This window comes from Hirundo rustica, chromosome 4 (genome assembly GCF_015227805.2).
Source record: "Hirundo rustica isolate bHirRus1 chromosome 4, bHirRus1.pri.v3, whole genome shotgun sequence".
NCBI lineage: Eukaryota > Metazoa > Chordata > Aves > Passeriformes > Hirundinidae > Hirundo > Hirundo rustica.
Window position 1 is genome coordinate 70,987,051 of NC_053453.1, and position 14,900 is coordinate 71,001,950.

A 14,900-nucleotide genomic window follows, 5' to 3' on the forward strand; every position below is an offset into this window, starting at 1 on the left:
AGTTTCCTTTTATCTTGGCTAAAAGCTCTTGTTACTTGAAGAAGACAATTAGCTTTATTTGCAAATCCTTCAGCTTCAGATAGTGGGACAATCCGTTCCTCTATCACAGCTTAGAAAATCTATTTGCTGAAAGCCTGCAACTATTTGAAGAATATTACCCACTTGAAGAGAAACACAGAACCACTCACCATCAAGCTGAAACTGAAAGGAGCTGCCACAGATCCCAAATTCTTTCCTAATAACCGGAATGAGAACAGCAGATATGTGTCAGTGTGGTCCACCTATTAAGAGTAATACTCGAAAGAGTTTGTGCCATTCCCATGTGGGTGCAGAATTATCACAGAAAGCACTCAGCACTCTTTATCCTGGAACTAGTTTCCCTCTTGGCAGGTAAAGATGAGGGAATGGATTTGATTGTAAATCACCTGAAATAATTCTGCAGCATATACACACCTGCAAGGAGGCATAACCAGGTGATATGAAAGTACAGTGATTTAACAGTATTATTACCCATAAAATCATTTTTTATTCAACACATCACAAAAAGCAAGCGGTTTTGTTACCACTGACAAAAACATAAACAGATTCAGCTGATGTTACCGCTAACATAAACAGATTCAGCTGAAATCAAGATAAAATCAGAATAACCTTTTCTAAGGCAGTGCCCAGCCCACACGTGCTAAATATTGTTATGACAATAACAGGACTGGCCTCTAAGCTTGGCATCCCTGACCTCACAGTGGCTACAGCTGTACTTCCAGGGAGGTGATCCAGAGATGACCTACCAAATGGTAACTGACAAGAATTAGCTTAAGAGGATCAGACTGGACACAGGAAAAGAAGAATTCTTTAAGGGAGCAGCACTGCATTCAGCAAAGCCACAGAGGGTCTGCTCTGGTGCTGGTGAGAGCCCCACTTTCAGTGGAGAATGGACTGGATGGCCTAAGGCAAGACAAAAAATATTTGGAGATCCTTATTGTATCCCATTAGACACACGCAAATCCAATTGGTTGTTTCTCTTTTACTGCTTCAAGGCAGTTTATATAAGAGCAGATTTTCTATGCACACATTCTGGGGAGCTACTGCTCATCACAACACCAAGATATCATTAGATTTCTGTAATAAATCTTTCCCCATACAATTTAATATAAAGGAAATGTTCTATCTCATCAAGCAAATTTAAAATGGAGTCTAATATAGAATTTAAAATGGCAGTTCAGGGTATTCTTCTACCCCACCTAACACTCAAAACCCCTGAAGAATCAATAGCTGCAGTATGACAAAAAGCCTCACTGAGTGCACAAATGCTTTGGCAGGTAAATAATTTCTGGATGTCAGTAGAAAACAACAAATTGAGGACAAGCTGGGGAGGAAATAATACAGATTTAAAAATATATAAATCATGGAAATTGCTTTCTATTTATTAGCCTTGTAGGTGATGTGGTAACTATATTTTATTTCCTCATGCCAAAAATACTTTCGTGTTCCCTTGATCTGTATGCTCTGAGCATGTCAGTAACTTCATCTACTGCTCCTATAAAATGAAAACAGAGGAAAACTGCTTGGTACTTCCCAAACTCTTCAAAAAGTGGCACTTTAACCCTGCTGTGCTAATGTGAGAAAGCCAATTAGTTTAGACCCTAGGACGATGTTTCAAAAATTAGACTAATCTGTATTTTATATATTTTCATCTTTGCATTGGATAGGAAACAAGAAATTTTGGTAAAAATTAATTTTCATGTTTCATTTAAAAAATCAGAGAACTGTTTGTTGTTCATTACTGTCACCAAACTTTTCATATACAAAATAGTTTTCTAAAAGAAAGCTTAAAACCAACCATTTCCTCAAAATGGATTTTCCTCTCTCCCAACTCCCAGAGTCAGGAATCCCATATCCCACTCTATTTACCATTTAATATAAAAATGGTTATGGCTCACACTAATGTAAAACTTTCACTGGCAATCTCTCAATTTGAACCACAAATGGAAATCTGAACCTGCACTGGAGAAAGAATTTCAGTTTCTTCCAGTGCAAAAAACCCTAGAGCTTTAGATTCTGCAGAAAAAAATTGTCAAGAGATTTTGGTTAGGGTTTTATATATGTAGAGTGGAAATAATCTTTATGTTCAGATTTGTACAATACTTAGCACAGCATCAGCTAATTCACAGTTTGGGCTCAAAAACATTACAGCAACGCAAGAAACAAATAACATAATGGAAAATTTAACCTCCTGTCCTTGGGCAAAAGTGAGCACAGCAAGTAAAAAAACTTGGATTGTGTAATAGAAAAATTCCCATTTCCCATATTCTGCTCAAGATGTTGCTTTCTGAGCCTAAAAGAAATGTCTTTTTGAACAATTAAATATAATTTTGGGGTCATATTCTGGGGGTTGTTTTTGGGTTTTTTTTTTGGGGGGGGGTGGTGGTTTGTTTGTTTGTTTGGTTTTGAGATCAGGCAGTTTGCAACAGTGCTAACAAAAAAAAGGTTTGGTTTTGCTTCCCTAAACGTAGCAGTGTCTGGAAGGATTTCTTAGGAATGGCTTGGGGAGGGAATTTTTGAGGCTGCCAATAATCCAATTAACCACAATACAACGGGATAAATTGAGATCCTGGGAGAGGAAAATGAGCTCAGCCAGGGAAAAGTTGATATTCCAGAAAGAATTAGAAATGTGTGTGCTTGATGGATTCATTCTGGAGCAAAGCAGGTTCTGGGAAAGAGAGAAGATGAAAAGTCAAATTAAAGGTGTCAGTGGCCTCTCCAAGCGACTTGAGCTCAAATTTGCCCTGATAGGGAAGGAATTTCTTGAATTTGCCTTTCCCAGCACTGTGAGGTTCCTGGGGTATTCAGCTTTTCCTTGGATGCGGCAGCATTTGGGATTTTTGGTGCTGTTTGATTTTAATTTGGCTGCTGCAGGGTTGGGATGAGGCTCCTTCTTTGTTCTGGGGTGTCCTCCCTGCCAGGAATTCTGCTGGAAGTCAACTCCCACATCAAGAAAATGAGAATATTCCTTGAATTCCTTGGAACTGCAGCCAGGCCGCTCAGGTGATGCTGAATGGCAGCAAAAGATTAACCAAAATACACAAAATCCTGCTGCAGATCCAGGAAAATCTCAATTTTAACTCCCAGGAATGTCCCTGAGTGCCACATCTGGCAGCCAACCCAAAACCCGTGCTCCAGGTTTCTGCAGGCATCACCTGGGATTGGGAATAGTTTCCAAGAGCTGTGGCAGCAGAAGTTGGAGCTGGGGAGACAAATTCTCTTTTTGGACAAATGTAGCTGCATTTCCTCAGGGGAATGGGGGTTTTTGGGTGAAAGATCCGCGAGAAATGTAATTTCTTGAGGTTGGCACAGGGGTGGTGCCAGCCTTGGAGGTCTTTGTTCCTGCAGGGCCACCCAAGGGGAGGAATGTGAAATCCCAGATTCCATGTGGAGTTGGAAAAGCTCCAAAACCACAAAGTCTGGATCTGAAATCAGATGGATCTTGGAATTCTGTGGGAAAAGAGAGCCTTAGTTGGACTATTTACAGTCACTTTTCAGCCTACAGTTGCACCTCAGGTGTGTGTTTTTGTAATTTTGGGGCTTGGCTGTTCACGTTTCACATTTAAATCTAAATATTAGACCTGCTGTCTGTTCATCTGGGTTATTTTCTTAAAAATAATGGGAAATATGAAGGGGGTTTTTTGTTTGTTTGTTTTTGTGTTTAATTCAGTTTTCAGATGGGGAAGTTTTCCAAGTGTTTCTCCTCCTCTCTTTTTGCTCCCTTTGTTTCATCAGGTAAACACAACCTGCCAACATTTGTTATTGTGGGGGGTGGGGGAAAGCTCCCAAATCCCACTTTTTCTTGGGAAGTTCCCTAGCAGCCTCCTTGGTGACCCATGATTGCAGCAATTGCTCTAGTGGACTGTGTGTGGGCTATTTTTGACCTTGTCCTTTCTTTCTCCCTTCATTTTCCTTACTTCTGTGTTGCCTTTCTTACTGAGTGTCATACAGCCATTCATAGGTGGCCTGTCTATTTCTAACTGAGGGCAACGCTACTTCAAAAGTGCCCCTTGTCAATTCCAGTGTTACACGTGGTCCTACTCCAACTTGGAAGGTGTGTCTGAAATCTTGCTTGCTCCTTTGTCCCCAAGCAGCCTGCAAGCAGCCCCTCAGCACGCTCTTAAAGCTTTGGCTGCTGCCCCAGCCTGTGTCTGGTTGCACAGTGCATCCTTGTCTGTCTGCCCTATTTCTAGGCCTCCTGTGCTCTCACACCTTCCCAAATGTTGCCCCCTGCACCCGCTGAGTTACTGTGCCGTGTGTTGCCTCAGCCACTGCACCTCCGGGGCCCACTCCATTCTCCTAGTGCCCTGGGCCACCTGCCCCGTAGCATTCCAGCTACAACTACAATCCATCCCCACCTGCACAGTGTACGTGTCTGTGTCCTCCCTACTTTGAAGCCTCCCATGCTGTCCCATCTCCCTAAGTGGCACCGCCTGCACCCCCATGACCTACTGCACACACCCACCTCAGCCAGTACAGCTGTGTCACCCACAGGATCCTCAAAGCAGCCTGGGCCACCTGTCCCTAGGCTTCTAGCCATGAGCCCCGTTTCTATTTGGGGCACCCCCAAGGTAGGCTGGCCCCCCACCCTTAGGGTTTGGGCACCTACTCCACCCACTTGTCCAACACTTGCCTGCCTGCACCCTGCCACTTCCCCAGCCTGCGTCCACGAACTCCCCAAAGTATTTCCACAACCTGCTCTCTCAGGCTGTGGCCACTTTGATGGGGCTTATCCTAGTATGTAACCTATGTCATTCCCACTGATGCCTTGCTGACAGTTACCCTACACCCCCCCCCCCTTTTCTGCTTTTCTCTGCTCCTGGCTGGCCTCCCTGCTCTAGCCCTGAAGGTGTCCCCCCCTTTGGCTTCCCCCTGGCTCACGGGTAGCCCCTGAGCCCTGGAGACACAGGGGCTCACGCACACAGTCAGCTTTCGCTTCCTCTCGGTCCTGGCCGGGGCCCTGGCGGGAGTCCGGAAACGCAGTGCCAGAGAGTCCTCACTCGCTTCCGGCATCCAGCTGCTGGTCCCGGGCTCATTAACTCACGAAGGGAGCGGGCCCTTGGGCTGGGGGAGCAGGAATTCGGGGGAGTGTGCACTCGGGGGAGTGTGCACTTGGGGGAGTGTGCATTGGGGGAGTGGGCACTCGGGGGAGTGTGCACTCGGGGGAATGTGCATTGGGGGAGTGTGCACTCAGGGGAGTGTGCATTGGGGGAGTGGGCACTCGGGGGAGTGTGCACTGGGGAGTGTGCATTGGGGGAGTGGGCACTCGGGGGAGTGTGCACTCGGGGGAATGTGCACTTGGGGGAGTGTGCATTGGGGGAGTGGGCACTCGGGGGAGTGTGCATTGGGGGAGTGTGCACTCAGGGGAGTGTGCACTCGGGGGAGTGTGCACTGGGGGGAGTGTGCACTGGGGGAGTGTGCATTGGGGGAGTGTGCACTGGGGGAGTGTGCACTGGGGGAGTGTGCACTCGGGGGAGTGCGCACTCGGGGGAGTGTGCACTGGGGGGAGTGTGCACTGGGGGAGTGTGCATTGGGGGAGTGTGCACTCGGGGGAGTGTGCACTGGGGGAGTGTGCACTCGGGGGAGTGTGCACTGGGGGAGTGTGCATTGGGGGAGTGGGCACTCGGGGGAGTGTGCATTGGGGGAGTGTGCACTCGGGGGAGTGTGCACTCGGGGGAGTGCGCACTCCGGGGAGTGTGCACTCCGGGGAGTGCGCACTCCGGGGAGTGTCCACTCCGGGGAGTGTCCACTCCGGGGAGTGTCCACTCCGGGGAGTGTCCACTCCGGGGAGTGTCCACTCGGGGGAGTGTCCACTCCGGGGAGTGTGCACTCCGGGGAGTGTCCACTCCGGGGAGTGTGCACTCCGGGGAGTGTCCACTCGGGGGAGTGTCCACTCGGGGGAGTGTCCACTCGGGGGAGTGTCCACTCGGGGGAGTGTGCACTCCGGGGAGTGTGCACTCCGGGGAGTGTGCACTCCGGGGAGTGTGCACTCCGGGGAGTGTCCACTCGGGGGAGTGTGCACTCCGGGGAGTGTCCACTCCGGGGAGTGTCCACTCCGGGGAGTGTGCACTCGGGGGAGTGTGCACTCCAGGGAGAGGGCACTCGGGGGAGTGTGCACTCCAGGGAGAGGGCACTCCAGGGAGAGGGCACTCGGGGGGGAGGGGGGAGCACTCTGGGTAGAGAGCACTCAGGGGAGCGGGCACTCAGAGGAGAGAGCACTCAGGGGAGTGGACACTCAGGGGACACCTCCTGATGGTGGCTTTGGCTCCTTTGGGCTCTGATGTGTCAGTTCTTGGCTGTGTCATGCCATTTTTGGGCTCTAAAATGTCATTTTTGGGCTCTCACATGTCACTGTTTGTCTCTGATGTGCCATTTTTGCCTGTGCCGTGTCATTTTTTTTGGCCCTGCCATGTCAGTTTGGGCACTTACATGGCTCAGGGATTTTAAATGACTTTCAAGGAATTCTAAAAGGCTTTTATGGGATTGTAAAAGGCTCAGGAATTCTTAAGTGGCTTTTCTTTTAACGAATTCTGAATTACTTCTAAGGAATTCTGAATGGCTTTCAACGAATACTGATGGTCTCAGAAGTTCTGAATGGCCTTCAAGGAATTCTAGATGGCTCGGGGGTTTTAAATTACTTTTAAGGAATTCCGAATGACTTTTAAGGAATCCTGAACGGCTCAGGAAGCATTTTCCAGCTGGAAAGAGTCATGGAAAAGGCCCCAAGTGCCAGGAGCAGTCAGGGCACTGCTGTCCTAGCTGTTGCAGGAGAGGGGCACAAATCTAATTAACAGCTACAGTCCTAATTGGGAGCTCTTACAGCCACCTGTCCCCTTCTGCTCCAGCCTCTCCTGGGAAGAAGAATCCCTGGGAAGAGTAGGGAGGAATTCTTCCTCTTTTCCAGCTTTGCTGTTGCGGGGAGCGTTTTTTTTAATGCTCTTCAGCACAGCAGAGAGAATAAAATACGGAATATTTGTCGGCTGGGATTCACCTGCTAGAACTGCTGCAGCCGAGGATATCTTTGGCTCAATATTCCTGGTGTTTTTTCCAGAAGGAACAGCTCAGAGGTGACAGATCTTTGTGTGATGAGGGGAAGGGAGAATTTGGATCCCACAGAAGTTCTGGAGGAATGCAGAAATGTTTATTCCTGTGGCCATCCCCGTGCTGGGAAAAAACAAAGAGTTCACCCTGTTGTGCTGGTTTTTCTTTTTGGGGATCCTAATAATCTTTGCCTTGGTGGGGTATTTTTTTGTTTTTGTTGTTTTGTTTTTGTTTTTGTTGTTTTGTTTTTGGCAGGCAAACTTATCCCAAACCTCTTGTTCTGAGTGAAGCTAAAGAGGAGTTGCTGATCTACAGACTACCTCAGGTCCTTCGGTTGCACCTTAAACGCTTCAGGTGAGGCACTGGGCCCTGAATTTTTGGGGGAAATAGTGGCCAAAAGTGGGCCTTAAACGTCCCTCCATTGCTGCTAAAAGCAGCTGTGTGACTTTTGAGCCATCAGATTTGTGCAACTCCCTCAAACAGGGGTTTTCTACCACAACTGAATATTTTGTGTATATTAATCCTTAATTTCATTGGGTTTTACTCAAGTTTGCAGGCAGCTTGGAAGGAGAAGTTAATAAGCTGATGAAAGATTTGGTGAAGATGGGATATGGAGAGAATTCAGTGCCAGTATTGGCTCTTTACCTGTTGAATAAGCTCAAAATATTAGAACAGGTGTCTAAAGTAGTTAGACTGGGTGTGGGAGGGGGGGGATGTTATTGGTAGAACCGGGGATTTTAAAGGTGGTAAGAGGAAAAATCTGGCTCAGAAATACTCCACCTAAAACAAAAAATATCAATGGGAGACCCCACCTGAAATAAAAATCATCAATGGCAGAAGGAGACCTGACCTAAAACAAAAGCCATCAGTGGCAGAGGGAGACCCCACCTAAAAGAAAAATTATTAATGGCAAAGGGAAACCCCACCTGAAACAAAGCCCATCAATGCCAGGAGAGCTCATCTATAACAAAACCCCTCAGTGGCAGAAGGAGAGTTCACTTAAAGTAAAGATTATCAATGAAGGAATTGATGAAGATGCGAACTAAACCAAAAATCATTAATGGCAGGGGGAGACCCCACCTAAAATAAAAATTATCAGTGGCAGGAGAGACCCCACATAAAACTAAAATCATCAATGCCAGGAGGAGACCCCAACTACAACTAAGCACGGAAGCAGCAGTAGGAGCTCTGTGTGTGTGAGGGGTGTCTGCAGGGGATTTTGGGGTGAAGCTCCAAGATTTATTGATGCTGAGCAGTTCCCCCCCAGCCCTGAGCAGCACCGAGCGTGGGATTTGTGTTTGCAGGCGGTCCGAGCGCAATCACCGCGAGAAGATCGGGGTCCGTGTTCTCTTTGAGCAGGTATTAAACGTGGAACCTTACTGCTGCAGGGACTCTCTGCCCTCCCTTGCCACAGAGACCTTTGTCTGTGACCCCTCAGCTGTGGCGATGCATCACGGGAAGGGCTTTGGCTCAGGACGCTGCACAGCCTATTGCTACAACACAGAGGGAGGTGCGTGTGCTGGGAACGGGCAAATCCCATCCCAATCTTCTTCGCTCCCTCAGGATTTTCCCTCCCTTGGGATCCCTCCCCAGGGTTCCAATTCCTTGAGACCCCCTCCATGTCTTTTAGTAGTTTGTTTCCCCCGCTCCCGCCCCACCCCTGTATTCCTATTTTTAAAATTTTTTTTGTAATTTTTTGTGTGGGTTTTTTGGTTGGTTGGTCGGTTGGTTGGTTGGTGGTTTTTGTTTTCCTGGGAATGGTGTGAATTCTTCATTGTGCCAGGCAGAGCTGCTCCGATGAGCTGCTGCAGCTGGCTTTGCTCAGGATCGAATCCTAAGGACCGAGGAGATGAATAGAAAGTGTTTTGAGGCTGGAAGAACAGAAACTATTCCTGACTAACATCCGCAGGGGGCTGGGAGATCTCAGCAGCTGGATCAGGACAGGCTCTGCCTTCCTGGCTGCACAAATTGCCCGGCCCCAGGGGATTTTTGGCTGCCGAATTGAGCGGTTCCAAAATCCAAAGGGATCCTGCCTCAGCTGAGAACTCTTTCTTTCCCTTTTTTCCCAGGTTTTTGGGTGCACTGCAATGACTCCAAACTGAATGTGTGTAGTGTGGAGGAGGTGTGCAAGACCCAGGCCTACATCCTCTTCCACACTCGGAGAACGCTGCAGGACAAAGCAGGAATCCCAGAAAAACAACTCCAAGCTCAGGTTTTTGCCACCCAAAACCAGTGACAAGGACACAAGACTGACATTGCCATGAGGGGACATTCCCAGCTTCTTTTGGGGAACTTTTGGTGTTCATCTTCCCCTTCTTTGCAGGGAAAACTGCAGGAATGGGATCAGGGCAGGAAGGGGATCAGGGTAGGGACGGGATCAGGGCAGGAAGGGGATCAGGGTAGGGACGGGATCAGGGCAGAGATCAGGGCAGGGACGGGATCCGGGCAGGGATGGGATCAGGGCAGGAAAGGGATCGGGGCACGGATCATGGCAGGGACGGGATCACAGCAGGGATGGGATCAGGGCAAGATATTTGGAAAACCTTCTGGAGCTGGGCAGTTCCGATTTGGGGCAGAATCTTGGGGTTTGAGTGTCTTTTCAGCTCAAAAAAAAAATGAAACTATAAAGTTTGATGCTGTTCATTCATCCCCTATCAAAGAGGAATGAGCCCAAGCTGGCAATGGGAGAATCCAGCTGGATCAACACCCTTCAATCCCTAAAAATCCTGATCCAGCTCCAACTCCAAGAGGAACAGGTACAGTACCCTTGAGTGGTCTGGTAAATCCCAGGGAAACTCCCAGAGCTGTTCCTGCTGGAAAAAAATGTTTAAATTCTTCTCAGTTCCTCCTCTGCTGCCCCTGATAGCGATTTCTGCGCCCCGGGTGAAGCTTTGCCAGCAGCTCTGTGTGGCTGCGGCACTGCGGCTGTGCCACATTCCAGGATTTGCTCAGGGCTGATCTAGCTGGCAGCTAAATTCCCTCAGAAACGGGATTTTCATGGAGTTCTGCTGTGGAGAAAATGGGTCGTAGCCCTCGAAAAGTTGGGTTTGACACACCAAAAATGGGTTTTAAACCCCCCCCCGAAATGGGTTTTAACCTCCATAAATGTGTTTAAGCACAGAAAAAATGTGTTCTACCACACAAAAAATGTAGTTTAACCCCCAGAAATGTGTTTTAACACACATCAAGTGGGTTTTAACACATAAAGTGTTTGAACCCCCGAAAATGGGGTTTAACACACAAAAAATGCATTTTTATACCCAGCACCTCCCCTGGCTAGAGGTGAGACAGCTCGGAACTGGAAGCCACACAAGCATATTAGCAGAGCACTGTACTTGGTCTAGCAAGCCCAAGATGCCCACAGGGATCCCCACTTGGAGCACAGCACTGCACTAACCTGCCCATGCAGCTTCCAGTCTGCCACGGGCTCACATCCCACTGGCTCAGAGCCTGGAGGACTGGGTCTGTCTGCAGAAAACTCTGTGGGAGCACTCTCAGATATTCAGAGTGGCACAAGCAGGCACTGAGACACAGAAGCCCCAGTTAAACATTTCTCATTCTGCCACATAAGCCAGTAAATCCAGATCCACTTGCAAGCTACAGCTACTCCGTTCTGCTTTAGTGTAGCAAACTGGACAGCGTCCCTAGAAATTCCCTAGAAAATCTGCACCACTTTGGCACACTAAAAAGACCGTTAAAAAGTAAAACAGAAGAACTGAACTTTGCACCATTATGATGCCAATTTTTCCAGAGCTTCAGATCGCTGAAACTCAGAGAAACGCGATAGAAGTAGATAATACCTTTTTAAAGTGCTCCATGTATCAGTCTCAAAGGGAAAACAAAACAAATTCCCAAGACAAAAGGCTACATTAAATCATCTTTCTGGAGATGAGAGAAATAAAAGGCACCACAGATGCCTTTAGTTTCTTAACATCAAGCATTAGGAATTCCAAGTCAGAGCTAATTCACACATTAAAAGAAACCAAATCAGAGTTACATATGGAAACAGACTGCTCCATTCTCCAAGCAACAGTCATTCTGTCTTGTGACAGCACAATGAGCAGAATGAATGCATTAAAGGAAATACCAGATTTTTAGTCATAAAAATTAAGTGCCTTAGACGTAATTGCGGGCTATTTTGTGGTATTATTGGATGCAAGCATAAGAACAAAACCAGATATGTGCATTTCTTGATTCAGCTTCCCCAAAAAACATTCAGTGGTACAAAGGATTACTCTCCATTACTGGTGCAGTATCTCCCTCACAGAGATCCAATGCTGGCAACAGACAAAAACTACAACTTAGGTGTGGTCATGAATCACCATCTGCTATTTAATAAACAAATATATTTCTAAGTGCATACAACAGTTGAGGGAGGGCAGATTTCACTCACGTGGAATGAGCTTGGTAGATAAATCCTGGAGATCTGGCACTTTCTACAATGCAGGAAACTAGCATAATCACCATTTCCTTCAATGTTTCTTAGCTGTTCCAAGAACACTGCTCACCTGGCAACTCTAAATGCCATACATTAAACACCTTGTAAATCACAGAGCTGCCAGGATTAGATTTTTGTAACTGCAGAACTGAGTCAAGTTGCTCAGCAGCATTCAGGATGAAGAAAATGCCAATTCTGCTGCTTTTAAAGAACCCCATGAGAATAGAGAACAGCAAGCAGTCAGCAGAGGGGCTCACTGCCTGCCAAGAATTGTAGGTAACATCCATGCCTTCCCTCCCAGTGCAGAGGGACTTTCTAACTCCACCTTTCAAAGTCAGACAGAAACTGCAGTAAAACTCAAAGCAGCTCACCCCACCTAAAAAGCACAGCACTGCTGAACAGAAACGTCTTCAGAGGGCTAATCTGGCATTCAAACGCTGGACATGACCCACTGTAAACAATATGTTTTATGTAAGCTTTAACCAAAACCATACCCTGTTTTCTGCATTCCAACAATCTTGGACTGCTTAGGTCACTGGCACAAAATCGCAGCTTTCTTCAGGCACAGTCAGCCCCATGGGTCAACTTGATTCCTTTGAAATATTATTAGCTATAGTTTCTGAAATTGTAACCCTAACTGTCTTCCACAAAAATGTTTGCCAAGTTCTCTAGAATGAATCCAGGCTATTTTATTTTCATTTTCTGTCGCTGGTTTTTTGGGGGTTTTTTTCTTCATTTATGAAGTTTTTCCTTCTTAATTTTACTGTGAAGTTAAAGAGGCTACAAAATAATTATTATAATGCATGATTCTACAACCAGGACCTATATTCTCACCTTAACGTTCATACACACACTTCTCACATTACAGTATTTTCTAGAAATCTCTACCCCTCTGGTGACTGCAGCTAATCTTCAGAAACAAGAGCCATAAGGCAGGAATGAAGTCTTACAAATTAGACTTCAGCTTGAGCCAGCTGCTTTCTCCTAGCATTATACCCTTTATGACCATCTGTCCCACCTGCTAATGTATTTTTCCCCTCACCCAGCCTCTCCACTACAATGATTTGGCATTCTGGCTGACACAAAAATATCAATGGAAAAGAACCTGGACTAAATCCAACTTTGTGCCACCCAGTATTTGGAGCTTTGGTAAGGCACCTGCTTGATTGCTGGTATAATTAAATCTGCCTTAAGTCTGTTTCAGTTTATGCCAAGTTCACCTGTGACCCAAACGCTACCAGAGTTTGTTGTCACTCTTTTCCTTCTTTCTGTTTCCTTCTGGACTGCCTCAATGAGTGAAAGACATGGTTCAGTTTGGTTACACAAGAGTCTCCCCTTGTAAAGCAATTCTTGTCTGCAAACACACCAGTACACTCTGCTGAATGAATCTACTGAGATCTATCTATTTATTGAAGGTGAATTCACAAAGCAACCCTGGAACTCCAGACTTGTGATTTCTTGTGGTCTCAAAACTGGCTGCATGCCTGATTTCATCAACATTTTTCAAATCAGACCTCCTGGCTGAAAAGTCATCCTGAATTTTCCTCCTTGGGCAGAATTGCCAGAGAGACGCAACACAAAGAAATGAGTAAGAGAAGAACTGGGAAGGGCTGAGAACGAGGAAATGGAAATTAAATGGCATGTTGCTACACGCTGAAATCCTGTAGTCATGGGCTCTCAAGGATTCTTTGCTATTTCCTATAAGACCAACATCAGAATAAACCTTATCAAAGAGCCCAATATATTTATTGCAGCATCAGTTTTTCATATCTGTTTAAAGCCTGACAACTGAAGGGGAAATAATTACTTTAGCATAGCTCAGAAGATGACACAGCAGTGGCACTGCCCAAAAAAATCAGGAAGAACATGACACTTACAAAGCATATCATTATAATTTCATCTCATGTACTGCTGACAACAGTCAGAAATAACAGGAACTGCTGAAAAAAGATGAGTTTTTCTGAGTACTACTTTTATATTTCTGCACAATATAAATAAGGTTTTTTTAAAGACTGTAAATCAGGGAATAAGAGAAAGAATTACAGATGTGTGACATAAAGGCAAAATATGTATAAAAGGCAGGAAAAAAGGAAATTAGGACAGATGTAGAATTCAAAGGAGCACATGCTGACAGGCTCTGCACTTTCAACAGAAAACTGGAAGCTGACATCTGTATCCATACAGTTTTTAAAATGAGCTCTCAGTTACTAGCACTGCATTCAGGAAGGAAGCAGAGGAAAAGAATGGTATCCTAACTGAGCTCATTTCTAAGCCTAAGATTAAAATAAAAAGAGTGGATGCAATTTCCTGTCAGCTCCTGGCAGGTGCTCAGCATCCCTTACTATCACAGCCCTGTCTGCTGTGGAGTGCTGATGATGTTCCAGAGCTGCAGTGCTTCAGAGTCCTGCGATCCTCAGCTCTGCAAGTTTGGGACCCAAAGGAAAAACCTTCTTCTGAAAACCATTCCCACATACCTTGAAAGACTCAGTCATTTGCTTTCCTGTTTCTCCTGAACATCCTCCACCTGCGCACTCATTCTGGCAGCCCTAGAAAAAAATAAAACCAGAGCAAATCAAATTCAATGCACATTGCAGGAAAGTTGATACACATTCGGTTAATTCATTTCAGGGGCACATTGTATTGAATCATCAGATTTTGTCAGCAGTAAATAAATTAGCAAGAACTTTGTGGTAAGTTCTTAGCACAACTTTCCATCTTCTGGGTTCTCAATTTTACATCAGTGACTTTATTCTGTGTAACTGCATTTCAGGGCTTTATATATGTAACATATATATACACACATAACATCCTAGATTAGATTATCACTCTGTAGTGTAGAAGGTTATGGACAACATCACAAGTTTTTCATTCAGATCTGAATAAATAAATTGGGGTTTTACTCAATTCTATCAGCGCCAAGTTCCTCTACTGAAGTATCTACCTAGCAGGTATGCTTTTGCCTTTTTTAAGAGAAGGCTGAGTAGGCAGAACGGAAGAAAAATGACAGAATTTGCTTTGTTAAATCCTTCATTAAGCAAAGACAGTAATAAGGAATGCTCACCTATATGAATAAATAATGAGAATATTTTGCATTATCGAAAATGTTGAACTTCAGGTTTCTACAAAGGAACTGGGAGGGGAAAGAAAAAGGGAAAAAAAAAAAAAGGAGTGCTAGTTCCAGGCATCCTTCTGTTCAACAGCAGAGGGATACAGACAGGTGTAAGCCATTTACCTAAAAATAAGATTCCCAGTTCTCACAGCATCACATCAGCATCTCTGTGGACCCTCCTGCACTACCTGTACCTTTCCTGCCAGTAGCCACCAAGGGCATGGAACAAAGGAGACAGGGACAGCCCTGACAGGGTTCCTCCATTCCCAGCAG

The 14,900-nt window shown here is 45.8% G+C and overlaps 1 protein-coding gene and 1 long non-coding RNA gene across 2 annotated transcripts in view; one reads left to right on the forward strand and one right to left on the reverse strand.

Moving 5' to 3' along the window:
• Nucleotides 1–14,900, reverse strand: part of BCAT1 (branched chain amino acid transaminase 1) — a 67,157-nt gene that overhangs the window by 37,381 nt on the left and 14,876 nt on the right. Inside the window, exon 2 of the mRNA XM_040061182.1 lies at nucleotides 13,993–14,064. Coding sequence (XP_039917116.1) covers nucleotides 13,993–14,064 — 72 coding nt within the window. The remainder of the gene's footprint in view (nucleotides 1–13,992; nucleotides 14,065–14,900) is intronic.
• LOC120751411 (uncharacterized) lies at nucleotides 7,299–10,338 on the forward strand. Its single transcript, XR_009207742.1, has 3 exons — nucleotides 7,299–7,434; nucleotides 8,440–8,590; nucleotides 9,150–10,338. It is a non-coding gene; the product is annotated as an uncharacterized LOC120751411 (long non-coding RNA).